The sequence below is a fragment of the Triticum dicoccoides genome, chromosome 2A (genome assembly GCF_002162155.2).
Source record: "Triticum dicoccoides isolate Atlit2015 ecotype Zavitan chromosome 2A, WEW_v2.0, whole genome shotgun sequence".
Lineage (NCBI taxonomy): Eukaryota > Viridiplantae > Streptophyta > Magnoliopsida > Poales > Poaceae > Triticum > Triticum dicoccoides.
Window position 1 is genome coordinate 70,825,564 of NC_041382.1, and position 24,681 is coordinate 70,850,244.

The 24,681-nt window shown below is 43.8% G+C and overlaps 1 protein-coding gene and 1 pseudogene across 1 annotated transcript; one reads left to right on the top strand and one right to left on the bottom strand.

Annotated features, from left to right (window-relative positions):
- Positions 1–6,545, top strand: part of LOC119357618 — a 52,529-nt pseudogene extending 45,984 nt beyond the window's left edge.
- A 2,741-nt stretch (positions 6,546–9,286) lies between these two features.
- On the bottom strand, positions 9,287–13,486 carry LOC119353340 (immune-associated nucleotide-binding protein 9-like). The gene is made up of 6 exons (XM_037619940.1): positions 13,302–13,486; positions 11,947–12,195; positions 10,675–10,943; positions 10,407–10,571; positions 10,208–10,330; positions 9,287–9,708 (listed from the first exon to the last, which is right to left on the bottom strand). The coding sequence occupies exons 2-6, from the start codon at positions 12,167–12,169 to the stop codon at positions 9,499–9,501; spliced, it is 990 nt and encodes a 329-aa protein (XP_037475837.1). The 5' UTR covers positions 12,170–12,195; positions 13,302–13,486; the 3' UTR covers positions 9,287–9,498.
- Positions 13,487–24,681: the final 11,195 nt, after the last annotated feature.

A 24,681-nucleotide genomic window follows, 5' to 3' on the forward strand; every position in this document is an offset into this window, starting at 1 on the left:
TAACAACGCTTGGCACTTGGGGGCTAATGCATGATATTCAAAAAGTTTTTCAAGATTGAGCCGGATCACAATACTTATTAGGACTAGTAAAAGATAGTTATGCAATTAAGTACCGGTTCATTTATGATAAATTGAGCCAGCCCTTGGGGACTAAAAGTGAAGTGTATGCTACTCTATTGGACTTTCAAAAAACATAGAGACAAAGTATCAACTTATATCATAAAGTCTACAGATCATTCAAGTTCATCATCTGAAGACTTGGGGGCTGGCAAAGTATAAGTAAACCGGAGAACATACCTCATATTTTAGCTGCAATTGTTTGACCATCTCGATTTCTGAGTCACGGCTGGAGTGCACATGACTGAGATAGCTGGACAGTACATCATTGACATTGAGGTGAGCGTAATGGGAGATATCAAACCGCACTTTCTGCTTCTCTAAAGCCTCTTGCTTAGCAGTATGCCGGGCTAATACAGTGGGGGTCCCCGGTTCAACAAACCGGCTACCAGTAATCAACACGTCAGTATCAGCAGTTGTTGGTGGGTTAGCTGAGCTAGATGGTTCAGTAATGGTCGGATTAAGGATGGCCTCATCGGCTGACAACTCAGGAGGGTCCAATTGAGTATGAACAGTCGGGTCTTCTGGTGCTTCAGTTTGAGAGGGAGTTGGCATGGCCGGCTCAGGTGCAGGAACTTTTGGGTCTTCTGACGGCTTAATCACCTTGGCCTTCTTGGATTTGGCTTGACTGCTAAGAAATATTTTATGAGACAGTTAGTGTAATGATGCAGTTTTAAAGATACAGAGGAAAGATGATTTTTTCTTACCCAGGAGCAGTTTTGAAAGCCGGAAATTGAGTCTGAGATGAGTCACCAGAAGAGCGAGAAACCTCCTACAAAGGTAAAATAAAGTTAAAAAAATATAAGGAAATAGATTCATGGATAAAAACAAAGGACAAAGGTGAAAGAAACCTCATTCTGGCGTTTTCGAGGAGTTTTTGTAAGTCAGAAGGTGGTTCGTCATCATCATTAGTCCGGGCCTGACGGCGGCTCTCATGTTGCTTCTTTTTCAAAAGAAAATGAGGGTCCAAATAAGCCAAAGGGTGAGAAAACCTTACTTTTCGGGTTACCAGTCGAAGTTTCTGTCTTGGCAAAGGGGCTGAGTCAGAGGAAATAGTTACCTCTTCTTCCACGGCCTGGCTGGCACCCGTGTCATCCTGGCAATAGTCAGTGTCAATAAGATAGTTGAAAAATTGGCCAAGGGAGTCAAGGGCTACCTCCGACTCAGAATCATCCAGCTGGAACATGTCAGATGCAGTCTTCTTCTTCTTGGGCTTCCGGGTTGTTCTTCTGGCGGCTATGGCAGCGGTTCTAGCCTTCTTGGCAGCTTCATGATCATACTTGGCCTTCCAGAAGTCAGAGTTGGCCTTTCAAAAAATAAACAGGTTAAAACGGCATGCAAGTATTTAAACTACTGAGGGAAACACAAAGAGAAAGAGGTCAGGGGTTTTCACCTCTGGTGCCGGGTTAAGTTTGCAGAAGGGGTTTAACCCAAACTTACTGCAGTCCTCGTATTTGTCGTTCACGAGGATGGTTGACATTGCAACAACGTTTTATTCAGTCAATTGAACAGAGCTATAACGCAGAGAGTCATTTGGGTCTCTGCCATACTCATACATTAACTTGGATTGGCAGCTTAGAGGGATGACCCGCCATGCGACCCAGCAACGGGTCATGTCAACTCCAGTTAAGTTGTTCCCCAATAAAGCTTGAATCCTTTTAATAGATGGAATAAGCTTCTTGCGTTCAGCAGCGGTAAGCTTATCAGGGAGCACAAATTTGGAATCCAGATGCTCCGCGCGATAACCCGGCAGTGGTTTTTCATTGGCTGGTGACGTATCTTGGCAGTAGAACCGGGTCTGATTCCAATCTTTGGGATGGCTCGGTAAGACTATTAAGGGAAAGACGGCGCCCTGTCGGCGCTGAATTGAGATTCCACCAAGCTCCAAACTAAGGCCGTTGGTGCATTCTTTCTGGCGGTTCAGATAAAAGTATTCTCTGAAGAGTTCCACAGTCAGTTCTTCTTGAAGATATACCTCACAAAGAACTTGAAAATTGCAGATATTGGATATAGAGTTGGGTCCAATGTCTTGTGGGCGAAGCTTGAAAAAATGCAGAACGTCTCGGAAGAACTTTGACCCGGGTGGTGAGAAGCCCCGGTTCATGTGATCAGTGAAAATGATAACTTCGCCGTCTTTGGGCTGAGGCCGTTCTTCGTCCTGGTCAGGTGCATGATAATACATAACATTTTTCTCTTGCAAAAATCCTATGGTGACAAATTCCTTCAAGGTATCCTCAGTAACTGTGGAAGGGACCCAGTTGCAGACAGTTGGTGCTTTTGATGGCATGATGAGCAAAGGACAAACTGAAAAGAAAGTAATGTGCCGGTTCAATTCAATGGTGAAATTAAAAGTTAAATGATGATGGTACAAATGAGTAATGACAGCTTAAGTAAGGGCTAATGACATAAAGGAAAAGTGAGCTGGCGTGATAAGCCGCCATGACTAAAAACATTCGAAGGAAGCTAGAAACAGAATTGGCTAAGTGTTGAGACAAACAAGTTTCCCAAGCTATTACTATTACTCTGGATCAAAATGGTTCAGAAAAGAAAAATAAATTTAGACCTAAAAAACGAGCGCGGAGGAGTTCATCAGCTCTAAGAAGGTATTTGTACAAAGGAAAGGGATCTACTAGCATCTAAAATGGGTGTAAAACCACTACCACATAAGTTCTACATTTCTTCTAGATCAAAAGAGGGTACGGAGAAGAAACTACAAGAAGGTCCGTGATGAACGGCGAAAAACACCGACAAACTCGCAACCCTAATATAGATCTAAGGGCGCGGAAAGGTAGAAACTTACGAATACAGATCTACTGCGAAGGGTTGCCACGGTTCTTTGGATGAGCTCAGGGTGATGCAGCGGCCGACGTTGAGGGCGACGGTGGGTGCTATGGCGACGGCGAAGCTCGAGAGGCAGAGAGGTGGCGAGAAGATGGAAGGAAGAAGAAGAAAGAGGAAGGACCGGCTGGGCCTATTTATAAGGAGATAAGTGAACAGGCAGGCGCGAAAATTGAGGAAGAACAAAATAATGATTATCCAGCTAAACGGATGCCTCGATTCTTGGAAGACATTAAAAGATAAAGATCCGTTGAAGATAACGTCATAGCAGGCTTTCGTGTTTTCGGAAGATGACGTCACGGCGGGTTACAGAGTTTTTACAGACAGAGGAAGATGGATTTTGTCTAAGTGTTGAAGATTGACAAAGAACAAAGTTCAAGTCAACCTGGGGCCTAATGTTGGGGATATAGCTACCAGGTATGACCCGCCCAGGAGGGGCTGGGTCAACCCCGATGGCGGGTTACAAAAAAAAGCCCAGTAATATTCAAGGTGATAGTTTATTAAGACTTGCAGAAGGCCTAAGCCCAGAGGCGGCTTAAAGCCCAATATTGTAAACCGCCATATGTAAAGAAAGACTTGTAAAGAAAGGCATATAAAAGAAGTCATCGAGCTGGACATGTTTTATGAGCCGGCCGGGACTCTGTAGGCCTCCAGGCGTCAACCCGTGTATATAAGGGGACGACCCAGCGGCGGCTTAGGACAAGAATCAACAGATCGATAGCCAAGCTAGCGGATTCGCTCCTTGGTCATCAAAACCTAGCAATACAACATCAACTGGACTAGGCCTTACCTTCATCGTAAGGGGCCGAACCAGTATAAACCTCTCGTGTCCTTTGTCCCGATTAACCCCTTTAAGCTTCCTAGTTGTGATAGCCCTACGACTAAGTCCTTTCGTTAGGACATCTGCCGTGACAATTCCTCATCTCTCTTGTCTAGCTGAAGCTCTCCTCTGTCATGAGTTCTCTTCTGCCAAATCTCGCTTTTGGCAATAACAGCGCTTACGTTTCCTTGGTTAGGGATGGCTTCACACCCCCCGTCACTCCTGGTTGCAATAAGAGTTCTGGGCACCGGTAGGTCTGGCTAGGCGATATGAGGAGGAGAGTGTTAGGTTCAACAGGGTTGCAATGGCAATGCGTCGTTACGTTTAATGATGTGATGAGGCACAACAGGAGGTGGCAGCGGAAGCCATGGTTAAGGTTGTAGATGTAGAGTACTGGGCCCAAATGTGATGGAGAAGAAGCACTTGGGTCCATGTTAAGCCTAATGAACACCCAGGTGTGCCATGATTGCAACAAAGACATGCATGCTCGAAACTGAGCACACATGTGTCTAAATGTGAGCACTAAAATTTGAACCCTGTTGGGTGGAGTCATGTACCCACAACTCCTTCATCCCAGGAAGAGCTCGCTCTCTTTCTATCATTCTTTTTTGTTTTGCTGAACTTCAATATGGTGATTATCTGTTGTTATTTATCAAGGTCACTTTATATCTGAATATTCAGCATCGTAGATTTCCACGCACCACACTATGCGATCTAATGAACTCCCTCTTTCCACAGGATACTGGGGTATGTACCTGATTGGTGTATCTCTGGGTTACTTTTTGTTTCATAACCTTAGTTCAAAAGGAAATATCAGGAGCACTCAAGTGGTAAAAGTCTGGGTTCTCGCGGCATCATTTTGGTAGGAAGCAATGATAACATGAACACCTATGAATAAGAGTTCTAATGTTTCTTGGTTGTTAACATTTTCTCCGATGGTGCATGTTCATAGGATTTTGGCGATCATTCTTGACAGCTATGTTGAAAGAGTTTCTCGACGAATGGTAGGGTACTAACTACCTACATGTTTGGTTTTGTTTACACTGACACTAAAAATGCAAACTCATCTTTGAAGAATTTTTGTGATAGCCATGCAATGTAGCAGCAACCTATGGTATATAGAACACAGTACTCTGCTCTTAGTATCTCAATGGACATGTTATGTTTAAACATGATTAAATGTAGGAGTATGACATATATTTTTCATAGTATTTAGGTTTGGCCTAAGTAAAACTGAAGTAAGAACATTTGTTGCATTTGTTGAAATGTAAATCTTCCACTCATGCAATGTGATTCTTCCAACATGAATGGATATGTGGAGAAACTAGCTTCCCAAATCATTATTTTTTTTAGTGAAAGGAAATGCTACAGTTACTACAAACTAGTTTTACACTCGAAATTGGGACAAAGTAACTCCAGCAACTTATCTTTCCTCTTCTACTTTCTGGAGCAAAATGATTCAAGCATTTCATTTTGCATGTAACTTCGCCTATGTTATGCTTGTGTTTGGCCAGAATTTTCAGGTATTTATTTCCTTTCTCGCTTTTATAAACTTATATAGCATGCGTTCATTGTCAGATTAGGACATCCAGAAGACAAGAATAATATGTAGTACTTTAATTGATAGTACCTCTGTTACCCAATTGTGGGCTCTAAAAGCGCAAGGATAGTGTTTATTGCATAGTTTCATCTTCTCTAATGAGGATAACATTCAAATTTCAACTGAAAATAATGTGCACCAGCTGCAACATAGCTGAAAATAATGTGCACTAGCTGAAAAATGAGGTTTGAAAGTTTAGCTTTACCCTTTGTACTTATAGTTCACCAACTGGTTTTAATATTTTAATGATGGTCTGAATCTGATATTAGAGCCTGGAAAATGGAAAGATGCACACACTTCTCATCTTCGAATGCATGCTACTTAGTTACATTCTCTTTCTGGGATCATGAAGAAGTACTCCCTCCGTCCGGAAATACTTGTCATCAAAATGAATAAAAGAGGACGTATCTAGACGTATTTTAGTTCTACATACATCCCTTTTTGTCCATTTTGATGACAAGTATTTTCAGACGAAGGGGGTACCATGTCAATATATTTTGAAGAAGAGTTTTACTAAGCAAATGCATTATGAGGGGCACAACCATCCGGGTTACTAAAAGGGGCAAACACTAAAGGAAAAGAAGCAAATTACCTAAAGCTAGAGGGTGCCACCAAGCCCTTTAGCTCCAGCCGCAACTAAATATACCTGTTGTGGTGTTGCCTGAAGGGTCTAACAACACTTGAGCATGCTAATACTTACCGATTGTATTGTTACTAGGTATGAAATTGCTAAAAAAATGTTCAGACTCCACTGTTCATGATGGGTACTTTTATAATGACAGGTTATATCTATTCTCACACTAGCGGGGTCCATTTCACATGACAAGAATTTGGTTCTTGAGGAAGCATTCAATCAAAATATGATTGGGGTATTCATTGTGGTAAGATCATGACTCGTTATTCTTATTGCTGATGCAAAAATGGGAACTTATGACTAATAGGACCGAATCGTCAAATTTTAGCAGATATATCTACCTCTTTAAGTGGCCAGTGTAAAGAAACTGACATTTACATTCTCTTGCAGGCAAATATCCTAACTGGTCTAATAAATCTCTCAGTTGACACGCTTTCGGCCTCTCCCCTCGCTGCCTTCATGATTTTGGTAGCATTACTTTGTGCATGCTTGCTGGTCTTGCTCAGTTTTCTGGTGTTAGGATAAAATTTTGGTGAATATGGATTTTGTGTGGTACTGTACTTTGTATGTATGGAGTATTTAATCTTGATTTTGAGGAAGACACGTTTGTGTATTGAAACCGAGCCCTTAGAGCTCATATGTGGTCAATTACCAAAGCCCTACCCATTGCAGGTGGTATATGAATCGAGGTGAGTGTTGTTTATTCACACAGTACTCGTGAGATCCAATCTAATAAAGAGAATAATCCTTAAATGTTCCACTTTGTTGCAAATTGAGCAAACCCATCACTAAAGTTGTTACTGTATTATTGTTCACTCGAGGTCCAAATGGCCCTGAGTCAAGATAAACCGCAAATCAGTTGCTAATCAGGACTAGGTGGGGGCCCTGTCCAGGGCCTAGATATTGGAATTGGCTTTTTTATGAACGCCCTGAATATCTCTTTGTTCCAAGTTCTTCTCAAAAAATAAAATAAAAAATCTCTTTGTTCCAAGTGGTTCAGAAGCCCTATCTCTCACTCGTTGTAGCGTTGTAATGTGCTGCAGTCATGACTTGTTTCCGTTCTCAGACCCCGTGTGAAAGTTGAAACAGCGGAATATCAAAGGAATTTTGGAGAATCGAATTCCTACATATTTTTTTCTGACTGTGCCGTTTGAAACAAAGGAATGGCTCACCAAGGTTCCTATGGAACAGGGCAATGCAAAGAAATTTTGGAGGGAAAGACCTCATGTTTTCTCTCATGTATCTAGGATTGCTGCGTTTTTCTTATGTGGTGTCCAAATAGCAAGTCTGGTGTATTCTTGTGTTTTGGATTGCTGTAAGAATTTAGGTTACATGATATCTCATTTCTTACAGTTTTTCTATTCCGGCGTTTTGGTTCCTATGTTCCAAATGGTGCATTTATGTGGTGTTAGTCCGAGTAAGAATCGCAGCGGGAGAGGCGATAAAGTGAGGGGTCAGCGCTCTGACAGTGAAGTCAGTGAGAGAAGGAAAACTCTAACAAAAGGGAAAAGTTGCTACAGTTTTTGGAGTAACTTTTTAAAATTCAAGTATCCCGTTTATTCAAGAAACAGTAGTATATACTCCCTCTGTTTCAAAATAAATGGCGTGGTTTGAACAAAAACCACAACAAAGGCCTGAAAGCGGACTCGTTTGCCACACATGGCGTCTGAAATCCTTGCTGAATAGCCTTGATCACTCCTTCAGAGTCACAAGCATTTTTTGCCTTGCTGCCATTAGATCATATGCTAGCGGTAGTGCCTCTCGGTATATGCCATTGCTTGAAGGATTTCTGTGTTCATAACACCAACAAAGGTGATACTCGAAGCACCCACAAAAATGCCTTCTCTATTTCTGGCGACCACCACCACTTAGCCTTTGTTGTCGTTCTTCCCGGCTGTTGGATGGACATTTAAATTTTCGAAACACTTGCCCTTAGGGCAAAAAAATCTCCCACTGAGATGCAACTTTGACGAGACAAAATGGCTAACATGCCACCCCAACAGTTGGCGTGGGCAGTGGCGGAGCGTAGTGGGGACAATTCCGGGCCCTGGCCCCCCCTTCCAAGAGGAAAATTTACCAAATAGACTTACTTATCTGCTAATTGCTCTACTAATTGTCCGGCGTCTCTGATCATCCTAGCCTTTTCTATGTCATATACACTTATTTGGCCCCTTCTAATATTTGATTCACGCTCCGCCACTGGGCGTGGGCATGACAAGTGTTAACAATGACGCATGATGGGCGGTGTAAAGATATAATATTTCTCCGAGACCTTGTGGTGGATGAAGTCAAAGTTGCCGATGGACTGTGTTGTGTCAATCTTGCTTCACCATGGGTGGCAATGTTTAGGAGGTGTTGGTTTGGGTTGGCTTGGTTTGATACGGCGGTGTGTGTTTTTACATGCCGATGGTGCTAAGATGTGGAGCCAGAGTCGCTGAGCCAAGGGCACTTCAGTTGATGACGCTGATGATGGCGATGACATTGATGAGCAAGATTGATGGTTGGAGCTTGCACTTTGTGTTGAGTTTGGCTTGTTCGGGTCTGTGCTGAGTCTGGCTTGTTGTGGCCAAGGTTGTAAGGTTTTTGCCTTGTTTTTTGCTGATTAATTGGCCAACTCCGTTGTGCTCACTTAACCACCGTTTAAAAAAAAACCTTGAATGGTTCTTGTGCGAGCCTATACCAAGCTTCGCCCACCGTCGGGCTGAACCAAATCAGCCAAACTGGTTAACAGCTGCCACAAAAATAGAGCACACACAAAGATCGAGGCTTGCCTGCTTCCCGCGCGTGCGCTCATCTGTGCTTTCATGTACGTGGTTTGATTTGATTAAAACAAAATAAGATTCGGCCCCACCTCTTTAAAATCAGGAGGAAAGATGACTAGATTAAAAAGAAAAAAGAAACTGTAAAATGAAGTAGGAGCACGGATGGGAAAAGCATGGGGAGGGAGCAGATAAGTCGAAATCGTAACCAAAGCCCGACATCCGAAAAAACTCGAAATATCTCAACGAAAACCCACGCGGAAACCTCACACGTCGCCCTCTTTCCAGCCCGTCTCCGCCTCTACGAGAAGCGGGCCGAGGTGAGCAGCCTTCGCTCCCCATGCAGTTGAAAAGAATCTGGCACCAGTACGAGGGTTACAAGGGAGAGTTAACCTAATTAAAAACGATCAGACAAACTAAACATCCAAGCATAAACCCATTGGCTAGAAAAACCTTCCCACGGAGCATTCTAGATAGAGATGCAGCGCCCAGAAACAAAACCAAAAAAGATTGCCAGATGATACTCGCAAGTCGCAAGTGCTACTAATATACGAGACGACAAGTATAACTGTCACTAACATATAGTTATCCGACTCCCCAAGCATTCAAGTTCTACCAATATACGAGACGATGCAACCAAGTACAGTATATCTGTTGCTACTAGACAGACTTAAGTTCACCCCCTCCTATTAACAAGACATCCGACAACTCTTTCCCAAGAGACTACTGTTTACAGAATGGCGCACTTGTTCGCCGCCAGCCTCCGGAACTCCTCGTTTTCCTCCTGAGCCTTCTCGAGCCTCTCCTTGAGCTTGCGGATCTCCTCGTCGGATTTCAGCCTGGCCTCCGCCGCCACCCTCTCTGCTTCCAGCCTTGCATTCTGTTCTTCCATGAGTTGAACTTGCAGCTTCTCCACCGTGATATTCAGCTTTTCCTCCACCTACGGTTATGTCACAGAGTCAATGCAGTTTCTAACTTGGAAACACATGCATGTAAATAGGCAGCTATTTAGATAGTTCTGGTAAAGTTAAAACAATCTCCAAAATGTCCAAACAAAGCTGGATGTGTAAACAGAACTACAGGTATGTCCTAGTACTTTTTCCAACAACTAAACACACGCCTGTTTCGTAAAATATCAACTTATGTAGAAAGGGAAGTATGGCTGTGTGCATCGCGATGACACAGAGGATGGGGTTTTCAATACCCTTCTCTAAAAATATATATAACTTGTAAAAAGGGAAGTCGCATAAATATAGTTCTATAAATATAACTTCATTAGAAGTACTGTCAACTAATATAGCATCATTAGAAATACATGTAATGGAACATATGCAGCTATGCCTTGTAAAGAAGGGGATAAGTTTCTGGAACAAGATTTTAACTAAAAGTAACATAACTAAATGTGAGGTTATTTTTAGAGATAAAATAGTATCTGTTACCATGGCAGTAATGTTTGCAAGCTGTTCATCCCGAGTTCTGTGGATCTCCTTCTTCAATTCAGATATTTGGTCCTCTGAATATCCGAGAGCATCATGAACCTCCTTCTCTCTATCATGCACCTCCTACAAGATGAGATAAGCATAAGAATTACAAAATAAAAGCTAGAGATGAGAATCACAAACTATATTTCAACATTACCTTAAGGCGAGTGAGCATTTGATCTGTAAATGGGTTTCCTCCATTATTTGCACTAACAGAATCAACCACATCAAGCAACGTTTCGAGCTGCTTAGTTCGAATCCTAGGGTCCTTGGTCTTGTTATCAAAAAGAACCACTCTATTTTTGCATAGCTGAACAACTTTCTGTAGACAGAACATACAAATGTAACTATTTGCACTCAAGCTCATATGATTCAAGAGCCCTGCACATCTCAAGTTTGGCAATGGAAGGTAAAAAAGTATATACCTGCAGATAGTCTGGGGCATTACTTAACATGTTCTTCAATAAATTTTCACCAACTAAATCTCCATAAGTGAAAACTAAGACCAAGTGATCAACGATTTTCTCTCCAAAAAACACTTTGATAGTCTCAATTGTACTAGAATCTTCTCGAGAAAATCGAGACGTAGCAGAAAAAACCATCAACACAGCATGTATCCCATCTTTAGCCATGTTCATGCACTTAACAATTTCTTTGCCAGCATCCTCAGGAGTTACGGTCATGTCAAATAATCCTATCAAGTCAATGAAATGGATGATTAGCAAAACAAAATAAATATGATGACCTAAGGAAAAAATAGCGCGATCAGTTTTGCAGCAAGGAAGATAAATTTACCGGTTCCCTAGTTTCCACATTACAAAAATACATGAACATTTTCCTACAAACATGATTAGCATTTCTTTATCTTTATTTAGGAAAAATATTGTTTTCTTTACGAAGCTGCTTTCACCTACATGCATGAAAGAAATGAAGGAAGATGGATGAATATGTTAAGACATGTGACGTTACAGCTGCAAAATATAAAACATGCATGTGCAATTCAAATATCTTGCTCTCCTACATTTCAGTGGCGTTCCCAATACAACATCCAACACTCCAATTGTGATAACTTAAAAGTCAAAATAAGGAGCAATAAATTTGTAATTCACAAAATGAGATTCACCGTTTAATTACAAAACTTTGAATCCTCTATTCAAGATCAACTAGCTGAATGCCCGTGCATTGCTATGGAACTAAGAGGATAATCATCTAATCATGTAGCGGAGTCTCAGTACAAATCCATGGCCACAAAAATTGACATAGGATTAGAATAAACAACACAACCTATAAATAGCAAAAATAAACAACACAACCTATAAATAGCAAAACCATAAAATACGACATATTTTGCAACTCCTACAAAAATAGTGGAAATCATGGATACTCAGGAAATTGTGGATGGGAGGACGTGGGATGGCAAACAGAACACCACACACTAAGGGTGCTACGGTACTTTTGTTTTGTTAAGAAGTGCAGCAGATGGCTTCTCTATTAGATGTTATTAAACAAAGGATGAGTGGATGAAGGCCAAACATCCAAAGATACTACATCAAACAACTTAGCATAACCAGGAAAAAAAATTGAGATCGTTTCGTACACAAGAAGCAACATACTATATAGACATCGTAGGTTCAAAACATCCTCATTGGAGAAACAAAATAAAATAAGCAAATTCAAAAGATCCAAAACACTCTTACCTGGTGTATCAATAACATTGATGGTGCGGCCATCCGTCAGCATGGTGCTTCCCATCTGACAAGTGTTTGTCACACTGGCATGAGAGTATTCTGATACAAATGCTTCCCGTCCAAGGATACTATTGCCAGTTGCACTCTTGCCATAGCCAAGTTTTCCAACAAGAACAAGAGTGATGTCAGCACTGGGCAACACCCAGTCGTCATCATAGTTGCTTCCACCCATTGCAGAAGCTCGAACACTCACAAAATCTGTTCAAAACATCAGGAATCACAACCATGTATCGTATCAATATATCTTCCTAAATGGCAACTTTTAAACAAAATTAGCATTTGAAGAAATTACCCCCCAAACACACATACAGAAGCAGCAAATTCATTCCAACACTGTCTAACTTATGTAAATACTAATACGGTAAACTCTGTACTAGAACTTGTGGTCCAGAGAAATATTTCTATATATACCGTATCCGATACGGATTCGTTGGTAGTATCCCTGTTTCTTAGCGCTCCAGAGAAATATTTCTATGTATACCGTATCCGATTTGGATTCGTTGGTAAGTATCTGTGTTATTAGCGCTCCAGAGAAATACTTCTCTGTATACCGTATCCGATTCGGATTCGTTGGCAGTATCCGTGTTTCTTAGGGCTCCAGAGAAATATGTCTATGTACATCGGTGTATATAGATATAGTAAAGTCCAAATTTGTTTAGCTGAATATTTATTACTACCCAGCTAGCACATATCACCAATTTAATCCACACACAAAGAGCTGTCAGGAATCTCACAACCTGCTTATTCCTTTTCCAGCACCAAGCGAGCTACCAGGATTGGCTAAGGCTTACTGTACCTGCCACATGTGCACACTGCTATTCTGGGCAGGCACCAAAGTAACTACAAGATCAGGTCTAAAAACAGGACTTCCTTCTTGGCACGCACCAAACTGGGTAACTCCACGGCCATGTCATCAATCTTTGCTTATCGCCTATTTTCCCCTCGGTGCCAACACTAACCTGATTTTTACTGGGCAAATAAAAATCACACAGGGAACAAATCTAACAAATTTTGCACCGTAGGCCGATGCTAAACACTGCGTCGCCAGCTGATTAAATCCTCGTAGGAACCAAACGGATGTAGCTTGCTCCAACCCATCTACTACTTCAATTAGGCTCATCGATTCTTGTTGAGCAAAAAACTAGGATCTGTGCTGAAATTCGACCCAGCCGAGAGCCCTACGAGTAGCACAACCAGCGAAAAAGTAGCAGCAGCATGGTCACCGCACCCGTACCAATCTGCGGCCGACAAGGGAAAACTCGATCGACCCCCAAAGCGAAAGACGACTGTGCTGGGAGCGATACCTGACGGCAGGGAAATTTCTGTCGGCGCCGGCACAGCAGCCACGAACACGGAGGACCCGCAGCAGACGGCCGGAAGTAGGGATCTGCGACGGCGGCGAAGCCCTAGGCGGCTGCGGCGGCGATTCGGTCGCTTGGCGTGTGCGCGAGGAGGAGATAGGAGGAGGCTGCGGGGATTCTTTTTATTTTGGAGTTTCCAAATCTCTTTTTTTTCTTAGAGACGAAGAAAAGAAGAAACCAAGCCGCACACGCGAGAAGCTGCAGTATTTTGGAGTTTCCGAACCGCACGCGTGAGGGCCACGGCCCATCTCTCTGACTACCAATATTTCTAGTAGTTGAAAAAAAGCTACACATATTTCTTGTTTATATTTTCTGAACTTTTTATAACTGCTCGAAGATAAGCACACTCATTTATTCCATGTTTTAAGGAAACTGATTTACAAAAGCAATAGACCTTTCACTCCTACCTTATGAAGCAAATCGTGTTTGATTTCGGGGAATAAAGGAGTTTTTTTTTTCTTTCATAGTTTGAGGGAAAGGGTTATAATCTGCTATTACAAGATGATGAATGAGCAAGTCCCTGCTCTAACCAAAGGGGTACCGCGGGCCATACGAGTAAGCCAATGTGAACATCTATATATTCTATGAAGATATTTTGACCGAAACAAACTCGTGTTCATCCATGAACATCTTTGATTTCATTGATGAGGTGATCATGCGGTGATCTGACGAGAGAAGCATCGCACAGAGCAACTAGAGCTCCAACGAAATCCGATTGCACCAGACTGGAAGGTTAGACCATTTTGAAGAGCCAAAGTCATATCTCCCATTATCGCATATATCTCTAATTCGGGTGTGTCATTACAATAGAACAATAATAAAGAGGGCAAAGATGACCTCTCATGCGCTACTTTTGAGTTCTGAGTACCATACTTGCACCAGCCAAGACACCCATTGGCGAGAAGATCCATCGAGCGAGAGCGCCAGCCAGTCCATCGGCGATGATTACCATGACGGTTTTGGTGCGCGGCTTGTCAAGTCGCTAATGGTACAATGTCCTTCAATACGAGCCTTGCCTTTGCAATAAGCTCTACAGTATGTTGGTGAATGTTACATAAGGAGCTCAAATGGCTACACGCGAAATCATTCGATGATTCTATTGGGGGTATACTCTTTTCGCGAACCAAGTCATTGCCCATACTCCAAATCTCCCGAAATGAGCAAGATGATGATACCAGACACCTCACTAGAATTATTCGTGAGTAGATGGAATAACCATTCATTCCCAACGTAGGCGATTTATTTGTTTGGGTTGTCCCACATAATGGGCAAGTCACTTGTCACCCTTTTTTGCAATTCCATGTTGTTATATTATCAATCTTGGATGCTTTATATGCTATTTTATATCATTTTTTAGGGCTAACCTATTAAGCTATTGCTAGTTGTTGTTTTCTGCTTGCTTTTTCCTTTTCAGAAAACCAATAGCAAATGAAGTCCAAACACGATGAAACTTTACGGTGATTTTTTCTGGACCAGAAGGGACCCTAGAAGGTTCGAGAGGAGGCTAGAAGAGCTACGAAAGAGCCACGAGTTCACAGGGTGCACCCCAGGGGGTAGCCGCGCCCCTTGAGCTCGGGGGCCCCACACAACTTCATTTGACCTAATTCCACCTCTATATATTCACCAATATTCCCAACCCAATAGAGAGCCACCCGAAGCATTTTTTCCGCCGTCGCAAACCTCTATTCTTCTGTGATCCCATCCGGAGGCCTTTTCCGGTACTCTGCCAGAGGGGGAATCGATCACGGAGGGCTTCTACATCATCCTTGTTGCCTTCTGATGATGCGAGAGTAGTTCACCACAGACCTACAGATCCATAGCTAGTAGCTAGCTGGCTTCTTCTCTCTCTGTGATCTTCAATACAATGTTCTCCTCAATCTCCTTGGAGTTTTATCTGATCTTCTTTTGCGCTGTGTTTGTTGGGATCCGATGAATTGTGGATTTATGATCAAATTATTCATAGAAAGTAATTGAGTCTTTCTGAACATTATTATGCATGATTTTTACAGCTTTGTATTTCTCTCCAATCTATCTGTTTGGTTTAGCCAACTAGATTTATTTATATTCAGTGGGAGAGGTGCTTTGTAATGGGTTCAATCTTGCGGTGTCCTCACCCAGTGACAGAAAGGGTAGCGAGGCACGTATAGTGTTGTTGCCATTAAGGGTAAAATGACAAGGTTTATTTATTGATTGAGTTTACTTTGTCTACATCATGTCATCTTGCTTACGGCGTTACTCTGTTTGTCATGAACTTAATACCATAGATGCATGTGGATAGCGGTCGATTGGTGGAGTAATAGTGTCTGCGACACCTATATACATGATCATTGTCATGAATACGTCATACCTATGCGTTTTTTTACCAATTGTCCAACAATAATTTGTTTACCGATCGTATACTATGTGTTCGAGATAGAAGCCTATTGCTAAAAGACAAAAAACTTTGCTGCAATTTATTTACTTTTGTTTTTATCTATCTAACACTATCAGAATTGATCATTGCAAGTAATGAGTTCAAGGGGATTGGCAATCCTCTTTCACGCGTTGGGTGCAAGTATTTGCTTTTGTGTGTAGGTATTGTCAAAGGGAATTTGCTTGGTTGTCATATTGGTTCTATAACCTTGGTTCTCACTAAGGGAAATACTTATCTCTACTATACTGCTTCACCCTTCCTTTTCGGGGAAATCTCAACGCAGTTTACAAGTAGCACGACGGCCTTAAGCACGGGAAGAAGCACAAGCATGGCGGCGGCTCAAGCAACTCCATTCTCCGGTGAATTTCGTCCCCGATGTGGTTCCCGTCACACCGATGGTGAGGGATATGGCTTCATCCGACAACCCCGCGCGCCCATCATCACCACCTTGTCGTGATGGTCTCATCAGTGCAGGTTTCATTCCCGCGCGCAGCTGCCCATCACGCATGAAGCCTTCTCCTTCTAGCGCCATCCTCTTCTCTTGGCTATCACCGTTGCAGCGTTGTTGGCATGGCCGAGGGGGTGGTGTTGATGGTGGTGGCCGACGAGGTGGTGTTGATGGTGGTGGACGAGAGGGTGGTGGAGGCGATGATGGTGGTGGTGGTGGCCAAGAGGATGGCGGTGTTGATGTTGGTGGTGGTGGCCGTGAGGATGTCGGTGTTGATGGAGGTGGTGATGGTGATGGTGGTCGAGAGGATGGTGAAGTTGATTTCTTCACCAACGGCATCGTTTGAGTGGCGGTGGTCGAGGAGGTGGTGGTGCATGCCAAACATTGGCTCGATCCGCAACATATACATGTTATGTTTGTGGTGATTTTGGATCAAACATTGTGTTTGACGTGATGTCTTTTGGGTGAACTTTGCATGTTTTACTTTGAAAAACGGGATGATGAAACTTTATGTTATGACAGTTATGCTATGAATGTTTTCATTTGAATGTTTTTAAGATATGTATTGTGCAGTGTTTGAAGATGGTGCGGCTAGGACACAAAATCGAGACATTTTTATTTTTACTCCACTAACTTTTAGAGGATCGGCTAGGTACGACCACTGTTAGTGGAGTAAAATTTTACTCCACTAACTTTACTCCACCGTTTACTCCCTTAAGTTCTAGGGGATCAGTTAGAGTTGCTCTAACCAGTTGTAGTGGCCATCTAGCGCACACAGGGTGGTGCTGTTGGTCCCCTGATCTAGCGTCTTTAATCTCGGTGGCACTCACAGTTATCATTCTATTGTTGTCTTCTCCATGGTGTTGATGCAGGCTAAGATGCCGACTTTGTCTTGTTGGGTTGGCTGAAACCGCTTGTCTAGATTGGAAAACCATGTCAGGTACCATAACCTGATGAAACTGGATAATATGACAGTAACGCTCGAAGACTGAAGTTTCCTGTCAACTGGGGAAGTCGTTTGTCGTCCGATCTGCATCTTACAGTTGAAGACGAACTTACTTATTCGTCTCCGCATCTTTAACTTCAACCGTAGATCGTCCATACAAGGGCTCCCAGCGCTTCAGTTCTCCCGGTTAGACTTGCTCATTTACAATTTCTTTTCTTCTCCTTGCTATGCATCCTGTAAGGCTATAAGAGTGAATACACAGACCCAAGAGATCAGCGACTGGCCCTCCATAATTGACATGTCACAGATCGGTCGCATCATTTTCTTGACCGTTAAGTTGGACGAAGGGCCCATCCGCCAGCACGGTCATCTCTCTAAGACCTTCTCCTCTTTGAGGGCATTCCAACGAACACCTCGGGTGCATGGGCAGAGGTGGGTGGTCAGGCATCGGGGAAGGCCATCAAGGCAGCATGGGGTGGCCGACGCAGTCGCGCGAAGAGCAGCGAGTAGACGGCGTATGATGTCTGCTAGACTACATTGGTATTTCCCCAAAGAGGAAAGGATGATGCAGCACAGCGGCGGTAGGTATTTCCCTCAATGATGAGACTAAGGTTATCGAACTAGTAGGAGAACCAAGCAACACTACATAAACATCACCTGCACACAAATAACAAATACTCGCAACCCGTAAAAGGGGTTATCAATCCCTTTCGGGTAACGGCGCCAAAAATTGTCAAACGAACGTGATAAAAATATGATAGATAGGATAAATAGATCTCGGATAAAATAAATTGCAGCAAGGTATTTTTGTATTTTTGGTTTAATAGATCTGAAAATAAAAGCAAAGGAAAATAGATAAAAAAAGGCAAATATAATAAAGAAGAGACCTGGAGCCGTAGGTTTCACTAGTGGCTTCTTTCGAGAAAAATAGCAAATGGTGGGTGAACAAATTACTGTTGGGCAATTGATAGAACTTCAAATAATCATGACGATATCTAGGAAATGATCATTATATAGGCATCACGTCCAATATTACTAGACCGACTCCTGCCTGCATCTACTACTATTACTCCACACACCGACCGCTATCCAGCATGCATCTGGTGTATTAAGTTCATGGAGAAACGAAGTAATGCAATAAGAACGATGACATGATGTAGACAAGATCTATTTATGTAGAAATAGACCCCATCTTGTTATCCTTAATGGCAACGATACATACTTGTCGGTTCCCCTTCTGTCACTGAGATCAAGACCGTAAGATTGAACCCAACACAAAGCACCTCTTCCCATTGCAAGATAAATAGATCAAGTTGGCCAAAAAACCAAATATGGGAGAAGAAATACGAGCCTATAAGAAATCATGCATATAAGAGATCAAAGAAGACTCAAATAACTTTTATGGATAAAAAGAGATAGATCTGATCATAAACTCAAAGTTCATTGGATCCCAACAAACACACCGCGAAAAAATTACATCATATGGATCTCCAAGAGACCATTGTATTGAGAATCAAACGAGAGAGAGGAAGCCATCTAGCTACTAACTACGGACCCGAAGGTCTACAAAAGACTACTCACGAATCATCGGAGAGGCACCAATGGACATGATGAACCCCTCTGAGATTGTGTCTAGATTGGATCTGGTGTTTCTGGAACTTGCGGCGGTTGGAATTGATTTCCGTCGACTCTCGTAGGGTTTCTGGAATATTGTGGTATTTATAGAGCAAAGAGGCGGTCCGGGGGGCACTCGAGGTGGGCACAACCCACCAGGGCGCGCCCTGGTGGGTTGTGCTCACCTCGGAGCACCCCCCAGGCGCTTCTCCATCCCATTGGATGTCTTCTGGTCCAAAAAAATCCACAAAATGTTTCGCTGCATTTGGACTCCATTTGATATTAATTTTCTGCGATGTAAAAAACATGCAAAAAACAGCAACTGACACTTGGCACTATGTCAATAGGTCAGTACCAAAAAATGATATAAAATGACTATAAAATGGTTATAAAACATCCAAAAATGATAATATAACAGCATGGAACAATCAAAAATTATAGATACGTTGGAGACGTATCAGCATCCCCAAGCTTAATTCCTTCTCGTCCTCGAGTAGGTAAATGATAAAAACAGAATTTTTGTTGTGGATGTTGCCTAACATGTCATCTCATATTCTTTTCTTTATAGCATGTACACTTGGACTTTTATATGTTTCAAAGCAATAGTCTAGTTTTGACATGAGACTTAAATACTCAAGCATATCAACAAGCAACCATGTCTTTCAAAATATCAACGCTAATATAAGTTATTCCTTAGCCCATTATGCCCAATCATTGATCCATTCATGAAATACACTCGCATATTAGCTGCACCCAATGCTCAAGTATGACCATAGTGCCCCCTAGTTGGTGCTTTATAAGAGAAGATGGAGACTCAAATTAAAAATAAAAACTGCATAAAGTAAAAGAAAGGCCCTTCATAGAGGGTGATGTCGGCTAGGACTACGTCGGTATTTCCCCAAAAAGGAAGGGATGATGCAACACAGCGACGGTAGGTATTTCCCTCGGTGATGAAACCAAGGTTATCGAACCAGTAGGAGAACCAAGCAACACAATGTAAACAACCCCTGCACACAAATAACAACCACTCACAACCCGACGTGTTAAAGGGATTGCCAATCCCTTTCGGGTAACAGCGCCAAAAATTGGTGCGTGGACGGGAGAAAGTTGTAATAGAGTGAATAAATAGATCACAAATAAAATAAAGTGTAGCAAAGTATTTTTTTATATATTTTTGGTTCAATAGATCTAAAAATAAATGCAAAGAAAAAGAGATCGCAAAGGCAAATATATGAGAAAGAGACCCGGGAGCCGTAGGTTTCACTAGTGGCTTCTCTCGAGAAAAATAGAAACGGTGGGTGAACAAATTATTGTTGGGCAATTCATAGAACTTTAAATAATCATGACAATATCCAAGCAATGATCATTATATAGGCATCACGTCCAAGATTAGTAGACCAACTCCTGCCTGCATCTACTACTATTACTCCACACATCGACCGCTATCCAGCATGCATCTAGTGTATTAAGGGCCTGTTCTGAACCTCCTTGAGCTTCTCAAACTCCACAAAATCAGAGCATCTCCAACAGCCGCCGGTCGCGCCGCGCGCAAGAAACACATATGCCACGCGCGCATCGGCTGGTTTGGCATGGCGCATTGCGCCCGCTCCAGCAGCCATGCTAAAATGCAGCGCGCGTGCCGCTCCAGCAGCACGCAAAAAAGCAGCGCGCGCGCTCATTCTAGGCTATTGGAAAATAGATAGATTGCATAGATTTTAACGATACAAAGGTATTTACATCGGAAACATAGATTGTATAATAATTAAAAACGACAAATGATAAAACACGAGATAGATTGCATAAAAAAACTAGTCTAAGTCGCTATCATCACTATCGTCATCCTCCTCGGCGGTGTCGTCCGAGGTATCCAGCCAGATGTCCAACCACCGATCATCATCCAGCGTGAAGAATGACTGCCCACCTGCTTCAACGAGATCGTACTGCGCGTTCGCCAACGCCTTGCGCCGACGCCTGTCCAACCGCGCCTCACGGAGCCTTCGCGTGTCCTCCTCGCGACGCCTTGCCTAGTAGGACTGCTCGTAGAAGACGTCCTCCGGGTGGCGGCGCCGCCACTCCGCCATGACCAGCTCGTCCTCCTGGGCGATGAGGAGGCAGCGCTGCCGCTCGGCGTGCTCCGCATGGTCTTGTGCTGTGTTCAGACACGGCGGCGGAGCATGGTCGAGCGCTTGCTGGAGCGTGTAGACATCCTGAAAGTTCATCTAGCCGCGCGGCCGGCCTAGGCGCCACGCCGCCGCGTCGTACGCACGGCCGGCCTCGCGCGCCGTCCCGTACGTGCCGAGGTCGAGCCGGAGATCGCCGGAGCGTAACTCCGCGTAGTAGCCGCCGTTGGGGCGCAGGCGGACGCCGCGGTAGCCGGACGCTCCTCGACGGCGCGGCGGCATGGCGGCGCGGCGGTGGCAGGGCACCGGTGTTGGAAATATGCCCTAGAGGCAATAATAAAAGTATTATTATTATATTTCTTTGTTCATGATGATAGTCTTTTATTCATGCTATAACTGTATTATCCGGAAATCGTAATACACGTGTGAATACATAGACCACAATATGTCCCTAGTGAGCTTCTAGTTGACTAGCTCGTTGTGATCAACAAATAGTCATGGTTTCCTGGCTATGGACATTGGATGTCGTTGATAACGGGATCACATCATTAGGAGAATGATGTGATGGACAAGACCCAATCCTAAGCATAGCACAAAGGTCGGTTAGTTCGTTTGCTAGAGCTTTTCCAATGTCAAGTATCTCTTCCTTAGACCATGAGATCGTGTAACTCCCGGATACCGTAGGAGTGCTTTGGGTGTACCAAATGTCACAACGTAACTGGGTGACTATAAAGGTGCATTACAGGTATCTCCGAAAGTGTCTGTTGGGTTGACACGGATCGAGACTGGGATTTGTCACTCCGTGTTACGGAGAGGTATCACTGGGCCCACTTGGTAGTGCATCATCATAATGAGCTCAAGGTGACCAAGGTGTTGGCCACGGGATCATGCATTACGGTACGAGTAAAGTGACTTGCCGGTAACGAGACTAAACAAGGTATTGGGATACCGACGATCGGGTCTCGGGCAAGTAACGTACCGATTGACAAAGGGAATTGTATACGGGGTTTGATCGAATCCTCGACATCGTGGTTCATCCGATGACATCATCGAGGAGCATGTGGGAGCCAACATGGGTATCCAGATCCCGCTGTTGGTTATTGACCGGAGAGTCTCGGTCATGTCTGCATGTCTCCCGAACCCGTATGGTCTACACACTTAAGGTTCAGTGACGCTAGGGTTATCAGGAAGACAAGTATGTGATCACCTAATGTTGTTCGGAGTCCCGGATGAGATCCCGGACGTCACGAGGAGTTCTGGAATGGTCCGGAGGTAAAGTTTTATATATGGGAAGTTGTTAAACGGACACCGGAAAGTTTCGGGGTCATACTGATATTGTACCGGGACCACCGGAGAGGTTCCGGGGGTCCACCGGGTGGGGTCACCCCTCCTGGGGGGGTCACTTGGGCTGCGTAGGGATAGCAGCCAGCCCCTAGTGGGCTTGGCGCGCCCCCCTCTTGGGCCCATGCGCCTAGGGTTTGGGGGGGAAACCCTAAAGGGGGCGCACCCCCCTTGCTTGGGGGGCAAGCCCCCCACCCTTTGGCCGCCGCCCCCTCTAGGGTTTCCCCTAGAGGGCCGGCCCCCCTTGCCCCTCTCCTCCTATATATAGAGGGGTGAGGGGAGGGCTGCAACAACACAACTTAAGGCGCAGCCCCTCCCCTCCCCAACACCTCTCCTCCTCCGTACGTGCTTGGCGAAGCTCTGTCGGAGTACTGCTGCATCAACTACACCACGCCGTCGTGCTGCCGTTGGAGCTGCCTTCCTCAACCTCTCCTTCCTCCTTGCTGGATCAAGATGGAGGAGACGTCGTCCGTCCCGTACGTGTGTTGAACGCGGAGGTGCTGTCCGTTCAGCACTTGGTCATCGGTGATCCGAATCACGTCGAGTACGACTCCATCATCACCATCCCCTTGAACGCTTCCGCACTCGATCTACAAGTGGTATGTAGATGCAAACTCTTCCCTTGACTCGTTGCTTAGATGAACTCATAGATGGATCTTGGTGAAACCATAGGAAAAAATTTTAATTTTCTACAACGTTCCCCAACAGTGGCATCATGAGCTAGGTCTATGCATAGTTCTCTTTGCACGAGTGGAACACAATTTTGTTGTGGGCGTGGATCTTGTCAGCTTACTTGCCACTACTAGTCTTTTCTTGCTTCAACGGCATTGTGGGATGAAGCGGCCCGGACCAACCTTACACGTACGCTTACGTGAGACCGGTTCCACCGATTGACATGCACTAGTTGCATAAGGTGGCTGGCGGGTGTCTGTCTCTCCCACTTTAGTTGGAGCGGATTCGATGAAAAGGGTCCTTATGAAGGGTAAATAGAAGTTGACAAAATCACGTTGTGGTTATTCGTAGGTAAGAAAACGTTCTTGCTAGAACCCAATTGCAGCCACGTAAAAGATGCAACAACAATTAGAGGACGTCTAACTTGTTTTTGCAGCGATTGATCATGTGATGTGATATGGCCAGAAGTTGTGATGAATGATGAATTGTGATGTATGAGATCATGTTCTTTGTAATAGGATTCATGACTTGCATGTCGATGAGTATGACAACCGGCAGGAGCCATAGGAGTTGTCTTTATTTTTGTATGACCTGCGTGTCACTGAAGAACGCCATGTAACTTACTTTACTTTATTGCTAAACGTGTTAGTCATAGAAGTAGAAGTAGTCGTTGGCGTGACAACTTCATGAAGACACGATGATGGAGATCATGACGATGGAGATCATGGTGTCATGCCGGTGACAAGATGATCATGGAGCCCCGAAGATGAAGATCAAAGGAGCTATATGATATTGGCCATATCATGTCACTACTTTATATAATTGCATGTGATGTTTATTATGTTTTATGCATCTTGTTTACTTAGGACGACAGTAGTAAATAAGATGATCCCTTACAACAATTTCAAGAAGTGTTCTCCCCTAACTGTGCACCGTTGCTAAAGTTCGTCGCTTCTAAGCACCACGTGATGATCGGGTGTGATGGATTCTTACGTTCACATACAACGGGTGTAAGACAGTTTTACACAGCAAAACACTTAGGGTTAACTTGACGAGCCTAGCATGTACAGACATGGCCTCGGAACACGGAGACCGAAAGGTCGAACACGAGTCGTATGGAAGATACGATCAACATGAGAATGTTCACCGATGATGACTAGTCCGTCTCACATGATGATCGGACACGGGCTAGTCGACTCGGATCGTGTAACACTTAGATGACTAGAGGGATGTCTAATCTGAGTGGGAGTTCATAATTTGATTAGAACTTAATTATCATAAACTTAGTCTAAAACCTTTGCAAATATGTCTTGTAGATCAAATGGCCAACGCTCATGTCAACTTGAACTTCAACGCGTTCCTAGAGAAAACCAAGCTGAAAGATGATGGCAGCAACTATACGGACTGGGTCCGGAACCTGAGGATCATCCTCATAGCTGCCAGGAAACAATATGTCCTAGAAGGACCGCTAGGTGACGCTCCCGTCCCAGAGAACCAAGACATTATGAATGCTTGGCAGCCTCGTGCTGATGATTACTCCCTCGTTCAGTGCGGCATGCTTTACAGCTTAGAACCGGGCTCCAAAAATGTTTTGAGCATCACGGAGCATATGAGATGTTCGAGGAGCTGAAACTAGTTTCCCAAGCTCACGCCCGGGTCGAGAGATATGACATCTCCGACAAGTTCTATAGTTGTAAGATGGAGGAAAATAGTTCTGTCAGTGAGCACATACTCAAGATGTCTGGGTTGCACAACCGTATGACCCAGCT